The sequence below is a fragment of the Hyaloscypha bicolor genome (assembly GCF_002865645.1).
Source record: "Hyaloscypha bicolor E unplaced genomic scaffold K444scaffold_39, whole genome shotgun sequence".
NCBI lineage: Eukaryota > Fungi > Ascomycota > Leotiomycetes > Helotiales > Hyaloscyphaceae > Hyaloscypha > Hyaloscypha bicolor.
The window spans coordinates 864,577-891,762 of record NW_020194541.1 but is presented as its reverse complement, the minus strand read 5'-3'; the positions used below and the strand labels follow the sequence as shown (position 1 = coordinate 891,762).

The window sequence follows — 27,186 nt, the reverse complement described above, 5'->3', positions numbered from 1 at the left end:
TTTTATATATTTCATATATTTTATATTATTAAGTTCTGAATTAAGAATAACTTCGAAATATTAGATATATAATTTAGGTATAATTACTTTCTTAATACTATTTATTAGTTCTAGATCTATTAACCTTATATTATTTCTAATTCGCTTTTAATTTCTCTTATAAATAAAGTAAATAAGCTTATATTTAATAAATATAAATATAGATATATATTTCCTGGCCTATTTATTTATCTTTTAATATAATACCTCGAGTTTTTAGACTATTAATTTAGTAATTAAACCTTTTATAAGAAAGCTAATATTATTAATATAGCTTATAACTAGTTTATTAAATTAGGTAATTTCGAGAAGATTAGTATTATAAAAGAAATAGAAAATAGAGAAAAAAGAAAAGCTTTAGGAAATATCTATTAGTATACTAAATTCCTTATTTAGGCTTTTAAAAAGCTTAATCCGAATCTTTCTATTTATTAAGTAGCTAGCTATCTAGTTAATAATTTCTATAAATAGTTTCTTTTTTCTTAAGTTATATAATAGTCTTTTATAAGAAATATTATTAAAGGCTCTCGAAATATCTAATATAAATAAGCTTATTACTTTTCTTTTTCTTTATACTAAATAAATCTTCTTTAAGAAAAAATAAATAATATATTTATAAGAGAATTATTTCTGGCCTTTTATATATATTATTAGAAATATATAATATCTTTTAGTATAATATTATATTCTCTAGGCAAATACTATATCTAAGATTTTTCTTATTATATTTATAAAAGCAATTAATTAGTATAATTTAGGCTATAAATAATTGTTTTTTCCGGGCTTTCTAAATACTACTATAATTAATATTTTAAACTTAGCTAGATAATATTTTATATTTATTAAGAAATTAAAGAGGGTTATAAAGAAAAAGGCTAGTAAATCTATAATAAGCTTTAAGATTCTATTCGGGTTTTTATCTTTCTCTAGTATTTTATTTAATAGAACTAGTCTAAGGGCTTTTCTTATTTTATATTTTATTATTAGTATTTAAGCCTTAGCCAATTTATTATAATTATAGTAATAGATATTAGTAAGATTTATTTTAAATAGTTATAAGAAAAAGATTTATTAAAGTACTTTAGCCTTTTTATTAGTATCTTTTATTATTATACTATTTGCTTTTTTAATATCCGGAATAAAAGTAGGGGCTTTTAATTCCCGATTTCTTATTTATTTTAATAGAACCCAGAGGCCTTTTTTATTTTTTATCTCTAATATCTTTTTTCTATAAATATTTCTTTATATAATAGTAATAGCTTTCCTATAATATCTTTTTGCTTTCTAGAAGTTAATAAAGTCTTTTTCTATAAATCCTGGTTTTAATTACTATTTCTATATTTATTTAACTTTTTTAATTATTTTCTTATAATTCTTATTAAAGTCTAAAATAGATCTAGTAATAATAACTTAATTAGAAATAATAATATCTATTACTATCTAAATAGCCTTAATTATCTCTTTAATTATATTATTTAGGTCTTTTCTAGTAATAATATTTATTATATTTGAGAAAAAAAAAACTAGTATCTTAAGAAATAGCTTTTTATTTATCTTTTTAAAGTTCTTATTTATTTTATTCGAAATTAGAATATAGTTATAAAAAAGTACTATTTCTACTAATATATAATCTAATACTATATCCAGGTCTATCCGGATCTTATATATTAAGATTCTTTTTACTAGTTCCTTATTATACTAGCTAAGGTCTAGTACTATCCTAACTAGATTAGATTAGATATTAGCTTAGGGTTATATAACTAAGCTTTTAGGAAATATAAGCTCTATATTATAATTTCTTATAATATTAATAAAAGCCTTTATCTAGATTTTCTTTTTATTTCTATATTTTAATATTTCTAGATTCCCGAACTAGTATTTATAATAGAAATTAAAGTTTTTTATTACTATTTATTTATTTTATCTAAACTTATTTAATATTATATCTAGCTTTAGTATAATACTTTCTATTAGTACTTTTACTTATTTGCCTTTAATATATATTTCCTTTTACTAGTATAGGTTATAAATATTATAAATAGTAATAGTTTTTAGCCTATTACCGGTTATTAATATAATATAAAAAGAATAGAAATATAAGTTCTGGTTTATAATTCATATTATAATTAGATTAATTTTGCTATTAATAAGGAAATATATATTTGGCTATTTATTTATATTCGAATTACTTAGAAATATTCTGAATTTGTTTTTAATTAGGTTATAAATAAATCAGGTATTATAATTATTAAGCTATAATTCTTGAATTATAATAATATTAAAGTTTCAGGTTTTCTTATTTTAGAGAAATAGATTCTATATTATATAGATCTTCTAAATATTATATTATAAGATAAATAGTATTATATACTAGTATATATTTATTAGTAATATCTAGATAAGTACTTTAGTATTAGTATATTTAATATTATTTATAAGATAGGAAAAGAGTTTATAGAAAATAATTTATTAAATAAGCTAGAAGAAATCTCTAAGAAGCTTTCTTTAGCTAACTCCGGGCCCGAACTTATATTAATTGGGTCTACTATAACTATTATCTTATTTTCTTATATATTTTTCCCTATCTTTTATAATAAGGCTTTAAGCCGGCCGGAATTATTTAGCTAGATTTATTTAACTTTGCCTAGAGATTTTATATAGTTCTTTTTTAGGGCTCTTTTCCCCTTTTTACTAGTAATTATAATATATTTATTACTAGTATTTCTATTATTTACTAGTTTAAAAAAAGAGCTTTAAAGTTTTTATATAGCTAGTTTAAACTTCCTATTTCCGGAAGTATTTGGGCTATTAGTTAGGATAATTAATATACTAAAATTAAAGTTTATAATTCTAGAAAGAAAACCGGGGTTTTAATAAAAATTCGGGGAGAAATAGAAAATTTCTTTTTATACTTTTTACTTTTTTTATCTTTACTTACCTCTTCTATATTTATATTTTATACTAACTATATTTCGGGTTTTATAAGTATATTACTTTCTATTATAACTTCTGAGCCTATAAAGATATTAGAAGAAAATAATACTACTATTAGTATAAGAAACTATAAGTTCTTTTCTTAAATACTACTAGATTTACTTTTTTTTTTAGAGAAATAAATAGTATAAAAACTAGTAGTACTAGAAATAGTAAGTTATTTTTGAATTACTTTCTCTTAGCCTTAATTTATTTAATTTTCTTTTTATATTTCTTATAGTTTTTAGAAAATACTATATAGTTTTCTTTATAATTAATATATTAGTAATATATCTTATTTAATAAAATATATTTCTTAGTATTATGTATTTCGGAAATATATTATCTATATTAGGTTTTTGTTTTATATATATATATATATATATATTATAATATATATAGAATTATATATAATTTAAGGACATATAATAAATCTTGGATATTATAAGTATTAATTAGGGAAATTAGTAGCTCTTTAATTTTATAACTAATTACTATTTATATTATAAGTATTAGACTTATAAATTACTAATTATATATATATTATTAGGGCCTCCTATTTAAAAGAGATAAAGATTAGTTCTATACTAAATTTAATATTATAGTTTTATAACTTACTAATTTATTTTATTATCTTATTACTTACTAATAAATATCTTATAAGCTAATTTCTTTATTCTTAAAAGAAATAGTTTAATAAGTAATTATATTTCGAAATCTGCGAAATATATAATTTCTTACTAGAGCTATTTCTATAGAGAAAGTTAATTAGATTAACCCTAATATAGGTAATAATAAAGGCTTATCTAATACCTTTAATAGGGTTTCTTAGAAGCCTCCGAGAGCTAGTAATAATAACAGAAATAATTCCGGTAATAATTAAAATACCGAGATTAATATTTAAATTACTATTATTTAAGCTATAAAATAGAGCTTATATACTAAAATCAAAATACTCTAATAAAAGCAAGAATTAGTAAATATGATTAACTAATATATCCTATAATTAAAGTAATATAAGAATATTCTTAGAAATATCTTATAGTTTATTATATTTTATAAAAATTCTATTTATAAGTTTACCTTATTTTCCTTAGTAATTCTTATTAGGGAACTTCCTAAAATAAGATTAGAACCTACTTTCTTTCCTAATATAATAAGCTTTAAGAATAATCTTAATACTATTTATTAGAAGCTACTATATAATATTCTAAAAATATATTTAAATTAAGAAAAGCTTTTTAAAGTCCGGATACCTGACTTATATTATAGAAAGTCTCTTAAGAAATAGAGAATATTTATATTTTTCTAGAAGGCAGTTTTTAGAACCTAACCTTAAACTTATAATAAATACTTTTCTAGAGTTAATTCTATTATAAATACTCTTAGAAACGAATCTTATAATACTTAAGAAACCATAATAAAGTAAAGCTTATTATTATATAAGGTCTATTAGGAGTAATTTAAGGCCTATTTAGCTAATATATTTCAAGTACTTTAAATCTATTAATAAGATACCTTTAAAGAGCTCCGAGATCTTTATTAGAAAAATAATAAAATAATTACTAAGTTATATACTCGAATAATTAGTCTCGAAGTTAACTAGAACTTATATCTTAAAAGAAACCGGGTTCGGATTCTTAATATTATTTTATCTAATTATAAGACTTATTAGATATTTATATTTATTTTCTTAAGAAATAAAGTAATATCTATTTCTAAATAGCTTAAAAAAGCTCAGAAAGTAGAATATATTACTTACCCTAAATTAAGGAAAATAAAGGCAAAGAAGTCTAATAAAAGTAATTCTATTTCCAAGAATTCTAATTTAGTAAATTCTAATTTATAAGACTATTAAAAAAGAAAGAATAAGTTCTGAAAATTATATAAGAAATCCTTAGGTAATACTTTAGCCTTTTTAAGGCCTTAATAAAATACTAGTTTTATTTTAGGTATAATTTATTAGATTTATAAATAGAAAGAATACTTTTTAGAAAGTATAAAATATTTCAAGTATACTAAATAGGCTTAATAGAACTCTAATAAGGCTAAAACTATAAAAGAATTAAGGTATTTATAAAAGCAGATTAATACTATTATTATAGAAAAGTACTCTAGAGAAGATTTTCCTAAGAAATAAGAAAAAAGAAAGACTAAATCTTAAATATTAATAATTTTAGCTATAATAAAAAAGGTATATTACTTTATATAACTATTTAAATAAGATTAATATAGCTAGAAATAGGTATTTTAGAAATATATAACGGATTTAGTAATACTAGATTAGACTATAATTTCCTTAATAATAATTAGACTCAAAGTTAGGGCTTTATTACTTTAGCTAAATATAATTAAGAATTTATAACCTTTTATAGAAATAGATTTAAGGTTTATTAAGCTTATAATTTTAAGATATTTATTATAGATAATTATAATAAATTTTATTCTTTTAAGCTCCGGTTCTATAGATATAAGAATATTAGCTCTTATAGTCTTATTTTTAATATGAAATTTTATAAAATAACTCTTATATAATATATAAACTATATTAAGAAATAATAAATATATATATTTATATAGCCTAATAATATTAAAATTCTAATACTAAAAGAATTTAGTAAGAAGCTTAATTAGTATTCTAAGCTAGTACCTCAAGTCTTATTCTTAACTAAAGGCAAATATAACTATTTTAGATAATAAGCTTTATATATTTATAATAATTACTAGATTTCTGTTTTATTATATAATTCTAGTAATACTAAATAAGAGTTTTTAATATAATAAATTAATATCTTCCGGAAAAGGGCTTTAGAAATACTTATCTATTTCCGGAATAATAAATATAAAGACTTTTTAGAGATTTTTAACTCTAATAAAGCTTTAGAACTTCCTAATTTTAGTAATATTAAATACTTTATTAATATAAATAATATAGTCCTATATAGGCTTTTATATAATTTATTAGAAACCTAACTAGAAATATTATATTTATATTTATAGGATATGTTTTATAAATATTAGATAAGGCCTAGTAAAAGCCTAATAAAAGTACTTATTCTTTTTATTTCTAAGAAAAATAGAGGGCTATATTTTTATATTAATTATTATAGATTTAATTAAATTATAATTAAGAATTAGTATCTGCTTTCTCTTATTAATAAGACTCTTAACTAGCTTTAAGAAGCCAAGATCTTTATAAAACTAGATCTTAAGAATATATATTATTAGATAAGAATTTATAAAGAATATAAGTAAAAGACGGCTTTTAGAACTTATTATAGCTATTTTAAATATCTTATAATACCTTTTAGGCTAGCTAATATACTAGCTATATTTTAAATATATATTAATATTATATTTATAAGGCTTCTAAATTATTTTATAGTTATTTATTTAAATAATATTCTTATTTATTCCCGAAATAAAAGTAAATACTATAATTATATTTACTAGATATTTACTAGACTATATAAAAATAACCTGTTTTATAAACTTAGTAAATATAAGTTTAATATTAAGGAAATCGAATTTTTAGGCTTTTTTATTAGAATAAAAAATATTTATATTAATTCTAAATAGGTTTATAATATTATTAAATAGCCAGAACCAGAATTATTTTAGGATATCTAAGTATTTCTTGAATTTACTAATTTCTACTATAAGTTTATTTATTATTACTTTTAGGTAATTATAGGCTTAATAGATTTCTTTATATAAATAAATAAAGTAGCTAAAAGCTTTAAGACTTTAAAAAAAGCTTTTATTATAATATCTATTCTAGTCTATTTCGACTTTTCTAAAAAAAATTTATATTAAAACTAATATATTAAAATTCGTAATTACTAGTACTATTTTATAATAAATTAATTCTAGTAATAGCCCGAAGAAATACTAGTATCTAGTAATATTCTAGTTCCAGAAATTTTCCGGAACCAAATATAATTATAGTACTTATAATAGAGAGCTATTTATAATTATTAAAGCTTTTAAGTATTAGTACTATTATCTTAAAGAATTCAGGTTTATAATTAAGGTTATTATAGACTATAATAATTTCTAATACTTTATAGAAATAAAATATCTAGAAAGCTATTAAATATATTAAATAATATATCTTATAATATATAATTTTAATATTATTTATTATAGAAATATCTTAAATTTAGTAAATAAACCTAGTAAAAAACCTAATTATAAAAAAGGTTCTATTAATATAACTTGGCTTCTAATCTTTTAGAATAAGCTAAAGAAAGCTCTTATAATTATAATTTAGAGATTCTTATAAATATCTAAAAAGTTCTTTTTTTAGAATAAGTATTATTTAATACTTATTATATCCGTAATAGCTAAGAAGAAATATTTATTATAAGATAAGTAAATAGATTATCTTATAGATTTTTTAATTATAGAATTAGTTAAAAAGTAAAATATAAGGAAATGCCTTAAAGGCTTTATTATTATAGCTAAGATAATAGAAATATCTATAATTATATTACTTAATAAAACTAAAGACTTCTCGGTTTTCCGAGTTTTTGAATTAGATAATTATAAATATCTAATTCCCTATATATAGATATATATAGCTATTAAAAGAGCTATAATACTAGCTCCTTTATCTAAATTTCTTCTAGATATTATTTAAGTAACTTAGAGAAATAATTCTTAATATTAGAATATTATAAAATAAAGGTTTAGTAAAAAAGATACTAAGGAAAAAGAAATCTAGAAAAATAATTCGGGCTTATTTAAGTACTATTTAAGAATTATTATATCTAATAATTCTATTTTGTATTAAGAAGTTATAAAGCTTTATTATAATAATCTAATAGCCAAATACTATAAAATAAAGAAAACTCTCGAGCTTCTTAGAAGATTCTAATATTAAGAGAATATAAAAAGAAATATTTATAATTATTATTAAGAATATAATATTTACTAGAGAATTAAAATAAAGAGGTATTTACTATATAGTTTACTTAGTAGTTTACTATAGTCTAAGAAATTCTAGAATAAGATTTCTATAAATTTTATTATAGATCTATTATTATATAAGAACCTAATAGGAAGTCCCGATTTTAATATAATTTTTATAATTATTAACTAGTACTTTAATATAGTAAGGTATATTATATATTATAAAACTAGTAACTTTCTAGAACTTACTAAGATTATATAGGAATATATTTTCTTGATTTTTGGCTTCTCTAATAGAATTATTTCTGACTAAGAAATAGTATTTATTAGCTAGTTCTAGTTTGCTTTTTATTTCTATTTAATATATAAATAGTATTTAAATATAGCTTACTATTTTTAGATAAATAATTAAATAAAAAAACAGAACTAGGTCCTAGAATATTACCTAAGATATTATTATAATATCTAAAAAAAATAACTGGTTTAAAAAGTTATCTTTTATGAAATTTATATATAATAACTTAAAATATTAGGTTTTATAAGATATATCTTTCTATATATATTATAGATATTATTTTTAACTTTTATAGAATTCTGAGAATAGAATTATAAAAAAGATATTAGCTATATATAAAAGGCTAGAAACTCTTAAAATAAAATAGAGAAAGCTTAAGAATTTATAGTACTATATATAAAATAATTAGGAAACCTATTATAATAAATACTAATTAGCTAAATATTATTTTAAAAAAGCCTAGATAATATTATTAATAAAGAATATTAAACTTAAAACAGGAAAGCTTAAGCTAAAATTTATAGATCTATTTAGAATTCTTAAATATATTAGTAATTTAATATATAAGTTAGAACTACTAAATATATATAATTATTTATATCTAACTTTCTATATTTTTCTTTTTAAAAAATATATAATAAAAAAGAATTAGAAGCTATATTTATATCTTTTTAGAAAACTTCCGGAATTAGTAAATAAGAATAAAAAATAAGAATAAAAAATAAGAATAAAAAATAGAAGTTATTATTAATTACTAATAAGATAATAAAAGCAAGAAGTAATAGTATTTAATTAAATAGAAAGCCTAGCCTAATAATTATAATACCTAATTATCTACTTTTTCTAATCTTAAAAATTCTAAGAAACTTCTAAAATTATATAACTAAAATTATAGTTTAAAATCCGAAATTATTTTTTAATAATTTTTTAAGATTAAAAAGAAATCTAAACTACTAAGAAAAAGGCTATTTAAAAGAAAGAGAGAATCTAGATAGCTAAAAAAAGGCCTAGAATAATAATAGAAATACTTTTTCCCTAGATTTTTTTATTTATAAAGGTTTTCTAGAGTTTTATTAAGGCTTATAAGAATTATATTTAAATTATTAGAAAAAGGTTTAGAATTAAGAAAGATTTATTATAAGTAAACTAGTTATAGGTATCTTAAATAAATAAATTCTAATTCCTATAAATTTCTAATTCCTAAAATAAGAATACTAAATACCGGCCCTATTTAGGATTTAATAAAGAATTAGCTAATATTTTCCGGAATTCGCTTATTTCTTAATAAGATATAATTATATTATAATAATATTAGTATTAAGAATATTAAGAGAAATAAATAAAGAACTTATAATAGTTATATATATTTTATAAAAGGCCCGAATTTCTAAAGTCAGGTCTCAAATAACTATAAATATTATATTATTAGTACTTAAAATACTAGTAGTAAATTACTTAATAATCTTAGTAATAAGCTTAGTAATAAGATTAATATCTTAAAAATAAATATTATAGTATTTCTTTAAGGAATTAGTAAATACCTAAATATATTAAAAAAAACTTATTTTTGGGATACTAACTTTAATAATATTATTATTTACCTTATTAAAATAAGAAAAAGAATTCCGAAACTTATTAGTATTTTTCTAATCTTTAAAAACCTAATTAATAGTATTATTTTTATTAGTATAATACTATTTAGAATATATTTTAAGAAATTTCTTAAAAATTATAATAGTATCTTTCTAGAACTAGTAAGCCTCTAATAAATAATAAGAAATCTAAAATTATATTAGCTTTAATAAATATTAAAACTAAAGAACTTACTAATATATAAGACTTAGAATTCTTATTATAATAATTATAATTCTTCTTATTAGATACTATAATATATAAAATAAAGAAATTAATAAATAAATACTTAAAATATTTTAAATATTTACTAATAATAGGAAAGGAGGTTATAAGATTACTTTTATATTTATTATTATATAAGTAAATAATAAAGCCAGAGAAAGATATTATAGAATTAATTAAAAATAATTAAAAAAGATTTAGAAAAAAGTAAAAGAAAAGACTAGAAGGTAATAATAGAAAAAGTTATTATATATATAGTTATTAGAAAGAAAAAGAGTATTATAATTCTTAGATATCTAGTATCTGAGATATTTTACTAGATACTAGATATCTTCTAGATATATATAATATAACTGCTTTACTAGGGAAATATACTTGAAATATACTAGAGATATTTAGAAAGCTAAGCCTTTTTAGAACTAGTATATTATAGGATATATATACTCTTTTATAGCCTCTTATATTCTAGTTTTCCTTTCTTTAGCTTTAAATCGTTTTTATAAGAAACCTTTTACTTTATTTACTAAATCCTAAATACTATATTTATAATAGTATTTAAAGCTTACTTTCTTTAATTCTATAAAGGATTTTAAATAAACTAATTTAGAACTATTAATAATATAGGTATTACTAAAATAATAGAACCTTAGAAATATAAGTAATAAACTCTAGAATAATAAAAGCAAAAAGCTTTAGAACTCTTAAAGAAATTAAATATTTATATCTTTATAAATATATACTAGTAATATATTAGAAATTCTTTCCGAAAACCCGAAAATTAAAGAACCTTAAATAAAGGCTACTTTTTAACCAAGTTCTAGAGTAATAAGTACTTATAGGCTAGTAACCTAACTATTATTCTCAAGCTCTATTCTATAATCTTATAGGCTTTATATATATACTAGTAATAAAATTACTAGAAAAGATATAATAAAGAAAAAGTATAATAAATCGATTTTCTAAAATATTATATAACTAGGAACTATATTAATTTCTACTAAGGCTTCTAATAAAGCTCTTACTAGTTTAGGTTATTTCATTAGTAGCCCTTCCCGAATCGAATATTTTATTAGTATTTCTAGAGAATTTATAAATAAGTCTATAGAAATAGAATTCTCTATTTTTATTATAAAGCTTCTAGAAACTAATAATTATATTACTATTAGAGAATTATATAAATAGGCCAAGAAACCCGATATCTTACTTTTAGATATTAATATTATTATAAAAAGCTATTAGAAAAATATCTAAAAACTTATTTTATATAAAAATACTTATAGTTATAATAAAGCTATTCTCGAGAATACTAAGCTTTATAATACTAAGCTCGAGAATAATATTAAATACTATATAGCTATAGTAAATTAGCTTATAGTAGTTCTAACTACTTTTATTCTATTTACTCTGGCTATTTCGAACTTCTCTTAAAAGAATTCCGAATTATTTCTTATTTATTTCTATTTAGGATTTCCTATATCTTATACTTTCTTTAGAAATATTAGAATTACTAAGCTTTTAGATCTAATTTTCTTTATTAGAGATTATACTATCTTTAATAACTAGCTAGTTTAGATTAAAAATAAGCTATAAGAAAATACTAATTTATATTTCTTAGAGAATCTTAAGATTATTTATATTTCTAATAGACTTACTAGTAATACTTTTATTCTAACTAATTCTTATATAAATAAAAATAGTTTAAATTAGTATTATTAGCTTTTAGAGTTCTATTCTTATCTAAAGAAGCTATATTCTAATTCTAATAAGATATAAAATACTTATTATAATTTTAGTAAGCTTTAAATATATTCTAATTAAGTATTTTAGAAGTTCTATATTCTTTTCTTATAACTATTTATAGAAAGCAGTATTAGTTTATAAGATATTAAATATAAACTAAATAAGAAGTTCTTATTAAAGCTTTAGAAATTAGTATATATATATTATAATAATTCTTCTATTAATACTACTTACTTTACTTAGTATTATATTACTAATAATTAGTAGATTAAAGCTATATATAAGAAAACTAAGAAATATAAAAAAGCAGGAATTATTCTAGCCAAGTTTATTTCTAGTATTATATTCCTATATATTTCTAAGAAATATATTCCTAAAAAGAAGCCTAAAAAGCCTATATTAACTACTTTTATTAAGTATATATTTCCTTATAAATATAAGTAATATCTTATAAAAACTAAGAATCTCTTAATTATTAAATACCTTAATTATAACAAGTTTGGCTATTATATTAAATACTAATTAATTCTATATAATAAGGAAACTAAGATAGCTTTATCTAGAATTAAGCTAGGCTTAGTTCTTATTTTACCGGAATATATTATTCTAATAAAGTATTTAAAGAATTCGAATTCTAATTCTAGTATAAAACCGGGAAACAAATACTTCTAAAAAAAGTCTCTTTTTTAGGGGCTTATAATATAGATTTAGTAAAGATTAACTTAACTTATCTAATAAGAAGAAATACTTTTATAATATCCTATATTATTAGTATAAATAAATTAGGAATTAAGTCTTTTTCCTTTATTAATACTAGAGCTAATAATTATATTTTTATTAATATAAAGCTTATTTAGCTTATAGAATAATTCTTAGAAATAGAATTATAACTTCTTTTCTTATCCTATATTATATATAGTTTTAATAAAAAGCTAGCTAAGTTTATTAAGAAATATATAAAGGTCTTATTTCTAATTAATAAATAAAGTATTAATATATTTATAATTATCTTAAATCTTAGAAATTATAATATTATTCTTAGTAGAAAATAGGTAATATATATTAATATTCTAGTTAATTATAGAAGATATAGGCTTATATAGCTAAATAATAAGCCTAAATCTATATAATTTAGTTATATTATTAGTATTTTATAATAATAGCTAGAGAAATAACCTAATAAGAAATATTAAAAAATACTAATTAATAAGATTTTATTATAAGTTATTTCTGGAAATCTTTTATTCTACTTTAAACTAGCAAACGGCGAATTGGCTGCTGTTTTCGGCAGCTTTTGTCGCTGTTTTACGCAGCCGAGTTGCCAAAAATCTCGCGCCGCCCTAACGCTCGCATACCTGGCGGCCAGGGCGGCGCAGCCCCCACCCCAGCCGAGAGCCAGAAATGCCAGCCGCCAGCCGCCAGAGAACATCCGGTTGTCATTCCAGGAAAACTATTTCTCGTTTCACGACTATATAGGCCATCAGGAAATAGATGCCCTCCGTCGCTTCGTGACTCATGGATCCTCTTATATTTCTTCGAATCGCTTCTCTCCCTTTCTTCTCCTTTAAACCTCCGGACCACTCCTCTGTCTCCGCCCTCCACGATACGATTTCTCAACGACTTCCTAAGAGAACTTGCGTCTTCTGATTACTGCCATTGCTGTCTCCTTCCCCACCACTTCGTCCCCCTCTTCTTCCTTTACACTATCGCCTGCGTCGGCCGATCGATTCAGCATGCCGTGTCGCCAATAACGAAACCGCTCTTCTCCGCCTCTGTCCGATAATAATAGCGATGGCTCAGACGGCGATAGCTGCTTCGATAAAGAGGGCGAGCCTCGGGGATCCGGCTCTGATACTAATGCTACCGATATTAATACGGATATAGAGGGCGAGGACAAGATAGATATGCTGTGGATTACTTAAGGGGATGAGGACCAACCACCGGAATACTACCGTAACCTGGAGGAGGAGCCTGAGTCTGACGATGAGAATGAGGAATACAAAGAGGGTAGCCTCAGTCTTATTGACGGGATAGAGGAACGATTCTACCGGTGGGCCCCTATCTTCTCCCGCTTGCTTGCAATACTAACCTGACTAACCTGTAGGTACTATTGATATATCGGGAAGGATGCTCACGTGGCAATGCGAGAACTCACGCCCCATACGGTTAAGGCCTTCTTCGTATGGTTACTAAACTAGCGTTAAGGGAAGGGCGGGAGGCGAGTAAAGGGACTCGGGTCCAAGAATAGTATGGGAACATACTACAAGTACTTCCGGCTAGCTTGTGAGAGGGCGACGGGTGGGAAGGTATTCGATGGCAAGAAAGGGCCTGACCGCAAGGCGCGCCGGGTAAGTCAACTCATCCTCCTTCTATACCGCACATTATGGCTTATATGCTTGCTATCTAGATACTACAAAAGCTATTGAAAAAGCGCAGCCTCTCTAGGCAGAAATGCGAAAAGGGGGTCATATACGTCAAAGACCTTGCGGTAATCATACAGACCAACCTAATAATAACGAAGAAGAAGTATACGTACGGCCGATACCGTATCCAGCTCGCCCTCTTTCTCTAGCTAGCCGGCTTCTCTGGGAACCGGCTGCAAGCCGTCCTTAGCCTCTGATACTGCCACATTATCGTGACCCTGCTCCGGGACCCGAACGGCGGGCCGTATAATATCTTGATCGAGTCCACATATGAGTTTACAAAGCAGTTCCTCGGTACGAAGGACATGTAAGCTGCTAGCCCTAGCCCTCTTTTTCATCTTATACTCAGTGTTTAAAGCTAATCTCTATCAGGAATATGTTCCCCGTTCCCGAGGTCATCTTCGACCCGTCCCTGGTCCTTAGCCTGCAGGTGGCTCTGCTCGGCCTCCTTATTGCTAATAGAGTATTCCTTGTACCAAGTCTCATGTCCGCGGAGGGCTTTAGCTAGCTGGGCATCCGGCCGGGCTGCAACTAGCTACCGTTGGACCTACGACCGGAGTTGGCTAATACGCCCGTCTTTTGCAAGTTATACTCCACGCCCTACGGGTGGGAGATCTCGCCCGACAAGCCGCTCCCGTACTCGACACTCCTGCCGTAGATAGAGGACCTCGGTGTTCTCACGGGCTTCAAGCAGATCACTCGCCCATATGGCCTTTAGTACGGTGCGAGAAACGCCTTTAACCAGAGCAATAAGTAGCAGTTCCTATAATACTACCCCAATAATACTAATGCTATCTAAATAGAGGACGTTAGTGACGCGCTTTAGCTTATGATGCTATAGTATGGGAAGATAGAGACCTATATTAAGTACTATCTCCTGCAGCGGGTGACGGCTAATACCCGCGCTATCGTCTCCGGTACCGAGCCGTAATACGATCTCATGCGAGTAGCCTATCGGATGCTGCGGTGGATCGATCCCGACCGGCCGCAGGCGCTCACGGGCGAGCAGTCCCGGTCCGTGAATCAGTATTCCTGCGTCCGCGAGCTCGTTGAGAAGCGGGAGGCCCTTAAACAATAGCTGGGTGGTGCTGCCACGAGCCATCCCTCTTATAAGAAACTAAATAGCGAGATTAATGGCGAGAGGCGTCGGCAGAGGGATGCGCTTCTAAAGAAGATTCGAGAGGAGTGGGATGTGGAGAATCCACTCCGCGAGATCTAGCAGCAGCTCTCGGGCCTCAAGTTTGACCAGGACGTGAAGACGAGCCTGGACCATGGTGATGATATGCCCCTTACACAGAGACTCTTAGTCGAGACAATCATTACCCTGCCAGGAACCACGCTGGATGAGGAGAGCCGCCGGCGTAACGAAGCCATTAACGCGGTCGCTGCGCACTGTTAATTCCAGGAGGGAGGTGCTGTGGTCCGTGGTCGACCGCCGACCAAGCAAGCATATGCCGCCCCGGTCAAGGAGGTCGATCCGCAAGTGGTAGCGGCAGAAGCCGAGAAGCAAGCGCTAGATGCCGCTATGCTGTCGGTGTTCAAGGAGAAGAGGCCAACCGTCTGCTTCCTGTGCTTGGGCGAGAAGCTTATCAAATCCTTTGCTAAGCCGGGGGACCTGTCGAAGCACTTCAAGCGGAAGCACCTGCGGCACATAAGGGATTGGGATCGGCTGGAGTGCAAAGTCTGTCAGATGCCCCTTCAGCATAAGATGGACCTACAAAGCCACGCGCACAGAGTACACGGAACTGTCTCCTAACGCCTCGACGGCCCACAAATTCAAGAAGTCAGCGAAGAAGCCGCAACCTGCGAGGACCGCTGATAGACTCGTGGACTTCTTGAATCACACTGCCCGTCAGCATGGGCCGACCCTCTGGCGGGAGAGAGTTGGGCATGACAGACAGCCTTTCATGTCTTTGTGAAGTGTCTTCTTAAACTACTATTTTATTCATAAACTGGTTTTGTGTTTTGAAGGCTGTAGAAGTAATAGAAGGGACAAGGGAGCTGGAAACACCGTCTCTGAGTTTAGTGGGTTTGTTTGCAACACATTGATTAATTGAAGGATTGGCCTTCGAGATTAAGAAATGGCACTGGTGTATCCCTTGTTGGCTTACTGTTTGTTTTCATCCTTATTATCCCTTGAGCTGTTGCTTTACTTATTAGACTGCCACTTAAAAATATGCGTGCACGTTTACCACTCTGCTCATATTCCTCATCTGTGTTTGCCCAGCGCTCCCATTGGGTTGCCCCCGCAACTGATCGTGCAGCATAATCTCCAAAGCGGACCGCGGGACTCCTACCCTTCTAGTGATGCGTGTAGTTTGTTGGAGGTTTCTAAGGCGAACCTTCAAGGTAAAGCTCGGCGTGGTCTGCAGACCTCCGCGGTCACATGATTGTCAGAGCCGTCTTGAGTCGGCACTGGCAGTTTGTCAAAACCGACGACACCCGGTTCTGTGACAGTCAGAACCCGGAGATGCGGTTCTGACGCTGCCAGAACCGTTAAAAACAAGGTACCGTCACTTTCTACGGTACCCATCCACGAAGGTACCGTCCTTTAACAAAGTGCCTGCGATTCGATGGGTGCCTTTCCAGGTTGGTACCCACGAAATTGAAGGTAGCTCTTAAAAAATGGGTGCAGTCTTTTACGATCTTCGGGAGAAATATAAGGGCTGTCTGCCGTAAGCTCTAAACATTAGCTACGATTCGGGGCGAATTGTTTTCAAATCTATCCTGTCACCACTTGGGTAGTCACACTAGGACACAACTGTAGAATGAAGGTATACGGCCAATATACGGACTCCGTGTCGTATTAACCAGTGTCAGTGCGTATTAAGTTGAACCCGTATCGTATACGCACTGGTTGCCAAAATTAACCCGTATACGGGCCGCATAATACTATTTAATACACTGCGCCTAAGTGCAAGATCACGAAAGGCTAGGCAACTTAATATTATCCAGCCCCAGTCTAACTGTCATCATCTTCGGATTCATCCTTCCACGGATTCTCTTGATCCTTACGCAGTCTGTCCGCCACAGAGTGCCCTTCGTTTTCGATAATACCTGTAAGCAGCGCATCCCACTCCTCACCCGGCGGATCTACCTTCGCCCCACGAGAGAGAAGTAGATTCGCGATATCATGCTTGTCTCCAGCAATAGCAGCCTGTAATGCATTCCCAAAACAGCCTCCTTGTACATTGACATCAGCACCCCTCTCGAGAAGGAGCTCCACTATGCTTTCGTTTCCAAAATATGCTGCTGCATGCAATACAGTCCCAAGATCGCCTCCTTGTGCATTAATATCAGCACCTCTATCAAGCAGGAACCGCACCATCCTTTTCATCCTGTGCTCTCTTCCAAACACTGTCATATGCAGAGCAGTTCCATATTTGCTTTGGGCATTGATGTTAGCACCATTCTCAAGAAGAACCTCCAATACGTTTGCGTGTCCGCTGCCTGCTGCTTGCAATAAAGCTCCAAAATTGCCTCCTTGGACGTTAATATCAGCACCGCTATCAAGGAGGAGCTGCACTGTGCTTTTGTCTCCCCAGCGTGCTGCTGCTTGCAATGCAGTTCCATATTCACCTCCCTCGGCATTGACGTCAGCACCCCTCTCGAGAAGGAGCTCCACTATGCTTTTGTGTCCGTACATTGCTGCTGCTTGCAATGCAGTTCCATATTGGCCTCCTTGGGCGTCGATGCTAGCACCACTGTCCAGAAGGAGCTGCACTATGGTTGCGTGGTCATTGTATGCGGCTGCTTGCAATGCAGTCCCATACTTTGCAGCCTCTGATACTTCGTCAAGTATAGCGCCACTTTCGATCAGGAGTTGTGTAACCTCAACAGCACCTATAGAGGCAGCACAATATAGCGGCGCAGCCAGGTTATCAAGTCCCATCTCCTCCTCGCTAAGCTCCTGGTCGAAAAGATTACCACTGGATTGGAAAATATTAAGTAAACTCAGTGACCTAGGTGTGAAAACTTGTGTCACGAGACTTTTCACGCCGTGTGGCCAAGATCTTTGCGGGGCCTTGTCTAAATGCTTCGTACAATAATTGACCACATATTTCCACAATTTGAAGCGGTTCATAGTTTCGTTGGTCGTGAGTTCCTTTTTACTCAGGCTCAGGTGTAAGTGATATGCGAGGCATGACTCTGAAATATACAGGTGCGCATCCCTCTCTGTGGTGGCAAAAATTGCAGCAGAGCCTCGACATATGCGTGGAGAGACCAAGTATTCCTTGATAGAGAAGTGTGCAAGTCTTATCTCAAAGTCAGGGGGGTAGTGTTTTGGAATTGTTGTGACAAGGCTTGGCAAGTGTTTGAGCAAAAGCTTGGGGTCGAGAAGCCTCTTTCTCTCATCAAATGGCACAGTGCTCTCGTGATCCACGATGAAAGCCTCTGCAACTTCCTCTAAGAGCAGGGGTCGGAGTGAGAACGCAAGCCATTTTAAGACACTTCTTACTTGCTCCTGTCTCTCGGGTTCAATACCTTGCAGCATTCGGTCGTACGTTGCATCGAGCCCCTTTGGAAGGTCCTTTAGATCGCGTTCGATATCATCAAGAGATGAACAATTTCGAAGAACGTCAAATTGACAAGAAATATACTGAAACCTGGTTGAAGTCGTTGTCAGCTAAGCTGCACATGGTAGTGAGACCGCTATAACAAAGGAAAAGAAAGACGGCGAGATATGATTCAAGGGGATTCTTTATTGGGAAAACCTACATGCCGTCGGCTTTCTGGATCAATTCAGTTCTCGCTTCCTCTTTTGTCTTATCCGGCCAAAAATTGTAGTTTCCGGAGGCAAAATTTTCGTCGATGTACAAGCCAATGTCTGCATCAACAGCATCCTTGCAGTCCAACAGATTGATATCGGTTTTTCCAGGTTCAGACAAGAGGGGCTGCAGTATTGCTTCTATGTCGGGTTCTCTCCGACTTGTACACAACAGATGCAAGTTCTCCGATTTCGCATTGTGGATTCGGCAGAGGCTGTTCAGCAGGATGTTGCGTTTGGATTCTCTGTAAGGACATTCGTCTAGGGCATCGATGACCAGGTATACATTTGAGAACCCATGGATTGTGGCTGCCAGAATACTCTCAAGGGTCTCCATATTTAGATGATGATGACCCATCTTCTCGTACTGGCGCAGAGTCTCGACAGATTGTGGAGTATCAGGCCTGCGGCAACACAGCTGCTTGATCAAGGAACGAAGCATTCCGACGGCGCTTTGTTTCTCCGAGTCGTTGAAACTGAAGTAGAAGTATGCTAGCGCCGTCTCCGGATCAGTGTCATGGAGATCTTCGAGATGTTTGATGACTGAAGAGCTGTTTGGAACATCTCAGCCTCCTCAACTGACTAAACGAAGATACTATAACATACCTTAGGACAGACTTTCCAGCGCCAGCTAAATGTAGCTGTCAGTTGAGAATAGCATTCTGGAACAATGGCCGTACCATTTCCGTTCAGCCACAGAAGAGAATTTCGAGCTATCTTCCAGTATTTGAAATCGTCGTCCCTCTTCACAAGCCAATCGCCAGTGTTGGCCTCGCGTTTCTCAAAGGCGTTCTTGTAATTTTCCGAGGGATCGATGTCAGATAACCACTTAAGCAATTCTGTCCGACGTGTATCTCTTTGTGCATCCACAATAGCTCCTCGCAAACCGGACACATCACTGCGAATGGAGGTCATAACGTTCATGCTCTCTTTATGACGCGAATAAAGGTCCTGATCATTTGAAATATTGTACACTCCATGGAAGGCTGTTTCTTGCTTCTTGATGTTGTCCAATAACGAGTCCCATTTGTTCCATTTAATAACGTTCAAGGCAATCTTGAGGGCTTCCTTCTCGGAGTAGTGGCAGACAGTCTTCGCTTGGAACTTCAGGATTTGGGTATAAAGCTCTTGCAGCGTGTCTCGATACATCTTGCGCGAAGATACGAAGGTCTTGCGCGATTGTTCATTGTGATTAGATTCGTACTGGACGGCATAGAGTTCTTCTCTCATTTTGCTTCGAATGATCAGATCGGATATGTATTCGAGGCCAGTTGCCAAGGACGCCGCTTGTTTCGAAGGATTTAGGACGAGCTAGAGGGTTAGTTATTGTTCAGAAGACTTGATAGCGCCGGAGAGAATGGAATATAACGTCTCAACCAGCAACGTTAGCTGGCCAATCGCGGTGCCCTAGATCCCAACTATTCCCTAGCTTGACCTCATGTCTGAAAGAAATAGGGGACATTCATGTTACCAAATGCCCGAGAACAATTTGAACGTGAATATCTCGTGATTGTCCAAAGTGCATCAGAAATATTTATACCTCCAAGGTTCACAGTAAAATGAAATTTAGAAAGGGTTGACTTACTGGAAGGAGTAGGCTAACGCCAGTCCATGCGATGGAAGCATATGGATTGGTGCTTACAGCGTCACCGATATATTTATCCGCCCAGCTGATGATGCCAACAACGGGTACCGCAAGATCTTTGAGAGGAATCTCTTTGGTACCGAATTTCAATCTCCATGTATTCTTCTTGGCCTCTTCTATCTTTCCCGCAAGTATACTCCCCATTTGTTCCAGTCTCTCGACCTTGGAGCCTGACAATGCCACAGTCGAGCCAACCATTGTCACAAGGTTCCCACACAGTACTGCTTCGTATTCTTTGATGAGATCCTTCTCATTAACTCGCAAGGCATCATAAGCTTGATTCCAAAGCTCGCGAATTGGGCCCGGGATCGAAATAACTGAGTGTGAGGCCGTCTGAGAAGTGTTGGAAGTGTTGGAAGTGTTATCGATAGCCGGTAGTGAGTCGTACGCGCGGTCCCAGAGCGAGGTTGGGCCCTGTCCCTCTGACGCGTTTGCTCTGGGTGGCTGAGGCGCTTCAATGAGTTTTGCGGGATTATCATCGGAGCTTTTGCCATGAGTAGGTTGCTGCTTGTTTTTGCTTAGTAGTTTTCTGTCTGGGGGCAGGAGAGCTTAGTGCTCACCGTTGAAGTGATTTGGGGGGCCTTGGGCTGGACTTCGTCGGAGGCCCGAGGATGCTCGGTTCGGGTCACGGAGAGCTAAGAAGGCAGACTCGTTCAGTCTCACTCAGCGGTACTGTATCTGGATGGAAGGAACAATTTAGACCTTTGACAAGCCTCCAGTTCTTCGATTCTCGTTCCTGTCGAGCTTAGAGGAGGGTTGTAGGTTCGGAAGTAGAGGGTCGCTTTCATTGCTGCGCCCTTTCTTCTGTTTTCGTTGGCCACAACAAAGCTCCATCGGTGATCGTGGTGTAGTTTGCGGTTAGTTTGAATAATAGAGCAGACACATAATCTTTTGATAGAGATTGACTTTTGGAGAGAGAAACACAGTGCAGTCGTTATTGTGTTCGCTGGCTTTGATGCGCCGCCACCACGCAAAAGAAATTAGCGAATCACTCAACAGCACGTGGCAGAGCGATTGGGCTAGCAGAACATTCGACTCCAAATCCTTGCCTAGATCAGGATATAGCAGTTTGTTAGGTCGCTCCTCATATCTCGCCTTAAAGTGGGGTAGATGTTGAGGAGTTGGCAGCAAAACCCTTGGAAATTGGTTCCTACATTGACGCACTTGCTAAAAGTTACGCTAACTGTTCCAAGTAAGAAAGTCACGTGCAAGTTACAGGCTCGCTTGAGCCTATCTGGAAGTCTTCGTCCCCCACATCGATCCCAGGCGGATTGGGGCCTTCCTTAGCTACTGCAATCGCCATTCTCATCACAGCTCTGGGCACGCGATCGGGGACGATCTCCCACTCCACGTCCTTCTCGAGGATTTTGCGCAGAGTCTCAAGAATGGCTATAAGATATTCGCGATTTGTATTCCTCCGGTTCCCGTCTTCCCCATAGGCTCGAGTGACCCTCCATAGATTGAGTTTGAAATGGCCCTCTCTTTTCAGAATATTCCATGCATATGGATCTGTGGCGCATTCTTCTAGATATGCTTTAATGTTTTCAGCTATCGCCCCAGGTTTGAGAAGACGCTGCCAGGCATCAGAGAGGTCAATATTCAAATCGAAATGCTCATTGAGGAGATCAAGGTTGATCGTCTCGAGAATATCGGTCCCGGTGGTTGCAGCAATGGAAGGGATGGCTGACTGGATGCATCGCTGAACGAGGGTACTATCGCCGGCCGCGCCCGTTTTCTGGGAGCCTTGTTGCTTCGTTGGGTCGTTTGGAAAGTCCTTCTCTGGTCCGCTCGCCGATGGCTCCGCGGAATTGGTCATCTTATGCATAGCTTCTTTTGCTCGTGCCATTGCTTTCTCCCGGGCAGCCTGTCGCTCGATACGCCTCTGAATTCCCTCGAGCTCTCTCGCTTTCTGATCAGCGTCGGAATGTTTGTGCTCTTTCTCCGGCGTCTTGCCCTCAAGGGGCCAATTCTTCAAGTCCTCTATCTGATGCGTTGGTCCTGAGTCAGTCGTGGAATTGAAATCGATATCTTTGAGGAGGTCCTCTAATTCTAGAGAGTAATTTCCCTCCTTCCCCTGCTTATTGTCCCCAGCTGTCTTCATAGCATCAACTCCAGTCCCAGCGGAGTAATCGTCACCACAGATAGCTGGATCAGCTTCGTCCGCTTCCGGGGATATGGCTTCAGATTTTGCTGTGTCATGGAGAGGAAACTTGACAAAGTCTTCGAAATGGTCCCAGTCCATGAGAAACATTGCGTGCACGTCATTATCCCTGACGAGCTTACAATCACGCTTGTGGCCTCTACCATTCCAGCCATTGGCCTGGCAAGACTGACATCGTTAGAACTTGGCGCGAATATCCGGCCTGTGACTCTTACCTTGTTGCAGTACCAAAACAGTGAGCATTTGGCGCACTTCTGTAAAGACGTCTTCTTCTTATCGCAGCCGTGATAGATCCTCTTGCCGTCGAGTTCCGTGGAGTATTGATGGACTCGGTCGCTTAATCTGAGCAACTCATCCAGGGCTGCGGGAAGGAACTGAGAAGAGTTTAGAATTCCGAAACCACGGCGGTGGGTGTGAGCCCTACTTTTATTCCGCGATATTCTTCCTGGCGAATTCCGGTCGTGAAATCAAGAAAGCCATGCTGCTGCGCATACAGGATTGCTACAGCACATCCTGGTCGCAGCTGGGAAGGCGCAAACTCGGTGCCTCGGCCATCAGTGTAAAAGGCGACTGGCACCTTAGCATCTGCCATATCCCGAACGATGAGTTTCACCCGAATGAAGTGTTCGATATCAATAATTTCAGCCAAGAAGCACTAGTGCTTTCGAGGCCTATAGGTGAACCCATCCACGGTGTCGTAGTACGCTAGGTTGATGTCGTTCTCTCCTGGGAGGCCGGCAAATGTCGGGAACGTCTCTTCGTTTCGGAAGTTTGCGTACTGCCAAGTCTCGTGGAACTTCTGCTTCTCCTGGAGATTGTCAGTAACTCTCTCTCCTCCCGACGCCTTGGGAATTTGGCCCACCGTTGTTCTAGCTCCAGTTCCGGCCGCGAACTCTTCGAGCTTATGACGAGCTGTGTCGCGTATATGCTCCCCCAGGCCATTCTCGCCCTTGATAGTCTTGTCGCAAGAACCCTTTGTCCCGCTGCTTCCTTTGGCTGTGTTGCGGTAGAAGGACGAGTCGCGCTGGTGCTGCTGTAGAGCGCTATTGGTTTTGAAGCTTTGGCCGCAGGTGCAGGTTATTTTGCTTGGCGAGGAAGGGCCTGTGGGGGTAACAGGTGGGCGGGGCATGCTAACGGCGACTAGAGAGTCGTGAATGTGCTGAGGCTTGAGAGTTCTTGAAGGTTTTGCTGCAGTGGTGAAGGACTCGGCTGATTGTGTTTGCCAGCCTCTAGAGGCTAGGCGATGATGGTAAACACAGAGATTGGGCAGCAGTCTTAGACATCTCGAGGCTGGGTTGGCCGAGCTTTCCTCCAATTGACATAACGTTACAGCGCCATAAAGAAAATGCAGTGGCCCCCACTTGCCCGAGTAACCTTACAGTGGCTAGGCGTGGCTGCCTGAGGCTGCTAAGGCCCCGACAACGGCACATCACTAACCTGTGATCTCTTACAATACGCGGACACATGGCTTTTTTAAAATAATAAAGTCCGTAGCTTGATTGGGCTTTCACAAGTTGTCGTTGCCGCGAGAGTTATTTTTGTAAGTTGGTGGGGGTGGGGTCGCTTTTTATTTCGCTGGGAGGCCCCCCACAAGAGACCCCCGTGAGACAAGAGTAAATTAGAGCAGCCTAAGGACAAGGGTTTGAGAAGAAGATGCTTTTAATAATCCCTGATTGGCAAGGGGGGTAAAAGATGCGTGCATTTTGTGTTACCATTGACAACTCACAGGTGCAGATCCTAGCTTACCAATGCCGTATCAACCGCACCTTCTCGGGAAATGACCGCAAAAGGTATGCGATAAGAAGATGCAGCCTCATCATTTCTGTTTGACTTAAAGATTTGGATCTTTCCTTGTTCTCTTGATTTTGAATTCTCTTCTCCGGTATCAGATCCATTGTCTCAACTCAAACCGTCGAATCTGCGCGTGCGTATCAACTCTTTCTGCCTCTGAGTACAGAAAGTAAACATAGGTGCTAGTTCAAGCCACACAGTAGCTTTAGTACCAAGAGCAACAATGTCATCACCAACAGTGGACAACCAGAATTTCGCAAACAATCTCTTCACCGACATTGCGCCATTATTAGTTCTCTTTGGCGACGAGACCACGAAGCAATTCCTTTCCACCTCAATGGGTTGGGCTGATAATATGCTTCTTGCAATTTGCCCGATTGGTATCATGACGATCATCATTTCCGCCATTAGGATCAGTGGTAATACTTTTCTAAAGTCGGTTATCAGCAGGTAAATCAAGTCCCTTCTATCCATTGAAAATCAGACTTGATTCTAAGCCACTGAAGAGCTCGAGACTCGGCAGATGAGGAGGAGAAGGAACTCCTCTCATCTACATCAGCAACCGTTCGCGAAATATGGGACGGCCATCGAGTCGTTCGGCAAACCGGGGAGCCCACGACCCTAGAGCTGATATTAATTTCCAATTGGAAGGAGCCTAAACCTGAGGGATACCAGCGTCCTCCATTTAAAAATGCTCTGAATCCTTTGGACGAAGTGCTATACGCTGTTTCGGGAAGCAAACTTGGTTTAGACGACCCATACAGAGGGACAGTCAATCCCGATGTTAGGCGACTTATATCCGGAAAAGCACCGCCAAATCTGACGCTCAATATTGCTCATGCTGTCCCAGCGCAGAGGAAAGTCGTTTTTTCCGTCTGCTTAGGAATTTTAATTCAAGTGGCAATGATTGTTGTGAATGCAATAGCTGTTTATCACTTGCATTGGCTTAGAGCGGGGAGAGCTGTTGCCTCTTACGGCTTCCCATCTGGGCGACTGGAACAATCAGCATTGCTTTTGGAGTGTCACTGTGTGCCCGAGCAATTCAGTGTAGTACGGCAACAAATATTTTACGCCCACTCGAACTCGAATCCCCACCGGGGCGAGAGAGACCGAGTCGCAAGTTAGTTAGGTATCAAAAAGAGATCCCTGATTTAGACCTCCCTGCATACCTCATTTTCACCGATGAAAGCAACCCTCAAATCAAAATCTCAAGGCGCATTTGGCCATGGATTGAAAACGATGATAACAAGATGGAACCCTCCAAGATCGAAGGCAGGGAAAACCAGTCAAATATATCCGAAATTGAAAGGGGTGAAAAAAGGTCCGTAGCTTCCAAGGTTGAGAAACAGATGATCAAGTCCAAGATGGAAATTAAAGAAACGTTTCTCACTATATTGGGGACCCTACTAGCGCTATTCGGATTCTTCTGCCAGAATATTGGAACTAGAGAGCTCCATTGGTCCGCTGCAGTTTTGCAGCTCGGTGGCACAGTAACCGTTTCATTCCTCCGGGCTTTGCTTCGACGGCACGTAGGACGAACGCCAGACCCGCTTCCAATCCCCATGCGCATGCTCACTGGAGCCGGAGCATCCCAACTTGCCTTGTGTCTTGAGGGGTTAGATGAAAAAACTGTGAAGCCACTAGGGTGCTATATGCTCAGTGAAAAACCTTATCAGCTGGAGGACGCTAGGCACCACATCTATCCTCCAAATGATGAAACACTAAGATCGCCGAAAATGGTTCACGAGCTTTTGGAAAGGACGAGACAGGACTCCTTTGAACCAGAGACGGATTTTGACTGCACAAGAACTCTGCGTATCTTGAATATGCAAAGTACGTTGACACAATACGAACCGGATCTGGACGACATCGCCGGGATCGCTTCAAGACTTTGTGAGGCAATAAACCAAGTTCTTAGAACCCTTGGCCTTCGTGGAGTAACTTGGTATCACCACATGATATTAGTTAACGAAGCTTCTGGTTTGACGGCAATTACTCCCATCCGTCTTTGCCTAATCTCGAACAAAGACACCTTCAACGACTATTTCAATACATGCAGTAAAATCCAAGCAATGATTAGTCTTACTTATCACCACTACGCCCCAAGAAGGCACTGCTCCCCCATTTACTATGGGGCTGGATCGAATCCTGGGTCATGCAAAAGATGGAATATCAGGCAAGCAAATGCAAGACGACTTGATGTCCTGGATGGGAAAAGCATACGATATTACGCTGCAAGAACAGGGTAATCCAAAGACCGCGAGTGTAACTGGTCTGGACAGTTCCGAGCTACACCGTCATCCAACCCTCGGACTACGATTCAGGGACCTATTCGATATATAAGCAAATTCTTAAGCTGGTAGAGGAACGAGATAATGTCTTAGTACTTACAAAAAATCTAGAAACGTGCGACCTGCTATTTTATTATAATTCTAATAAATCTAGTTATTATTAAAAATAGAATATACGAAAATAAAGTCTTTTATAAGGTTATTAAAGCCTTTTACCTAAAGCTTTCTCTTCCTATTAAAGGCTAATTTAAGAATACTATAGATAATATAAAATTCGAAGAAGCTATTT

At 34.3% G+C, this 27,186-nt stretch overlaps 3 protein-coding genes across 3 annotated transcripts; 1 reads left to right on the top strand and 2 right to left on the bottom strand.

The window, feature by feature from the left end:
* Nucleotides 1–21,671: 21,671 nt before the first annotated feature.
* On the bottom strand, nt 21,672–23,211 carry K444DRAFT_308397 (uncharacterized protein). The gene is made up of 2 exons (XM_024871787.1): nt 23,031–23,211; nt 21,672–22,983 (listed from the first exon to the last, which is right to left on the bottom strand). Exon 2 carries the CDS (start codon nt 22,903–22,905, stop codon nt 21,856–21,858), a length of 1,050 nt encoding a protein of 349 aa, XP_024741182.1. The 5' UTR covers nt 22,906–22,983; nt 23,031–23,211; the 3' UTR covers nt 21,672–21,855.
* Nucleotides 23,212–24,141, bottom strand: K444DRAFT_308370 (uncharacterized protein). Its single transcript, XM_024871786.1, has 2 exons — nt 23,678–24,141; nt 23,212–23,623 (listed from the first exon to the last, which is right to left on the bottom strand). Exons 1-2 carry the CDS (start codon nt 23,942–23,944, stop codon nt 23,471–23,473), a joined length of 420 nt encoding a protein of 139 aa, XP_024741181.1. The 5' UTR covers nt 23,945–24,141; the 3' UTR covers nt 23,212–23,470.
* Nucleotides 24,142–24,829: 688 nt separating this feature from the next.
* K444DRAFT_714174 (uncharacterized protein) lies at nt 24,830–26,973 on the top strand (the record flags this gene model as incomplete). The annotated part of the gene is made up of 4 exons (XM_024888321.1): nt 24,830–25,056; nt 25,113–25,726; nt 25,762–26,499; nt 26,687–26,973. The coding sequence occupies 4 exons, from the start codon at nt 24,830–24,832 to the stop codon at nt 26,947–26,949; spliced, it is 1,842 nt and encodes a 613-aa protein (XP_024741180.1). The 3' UTR covers nt 26,950–26,973.
* Between the last annotated feature and the right edge of the window lie 213 nt (nt 26,974–27,186).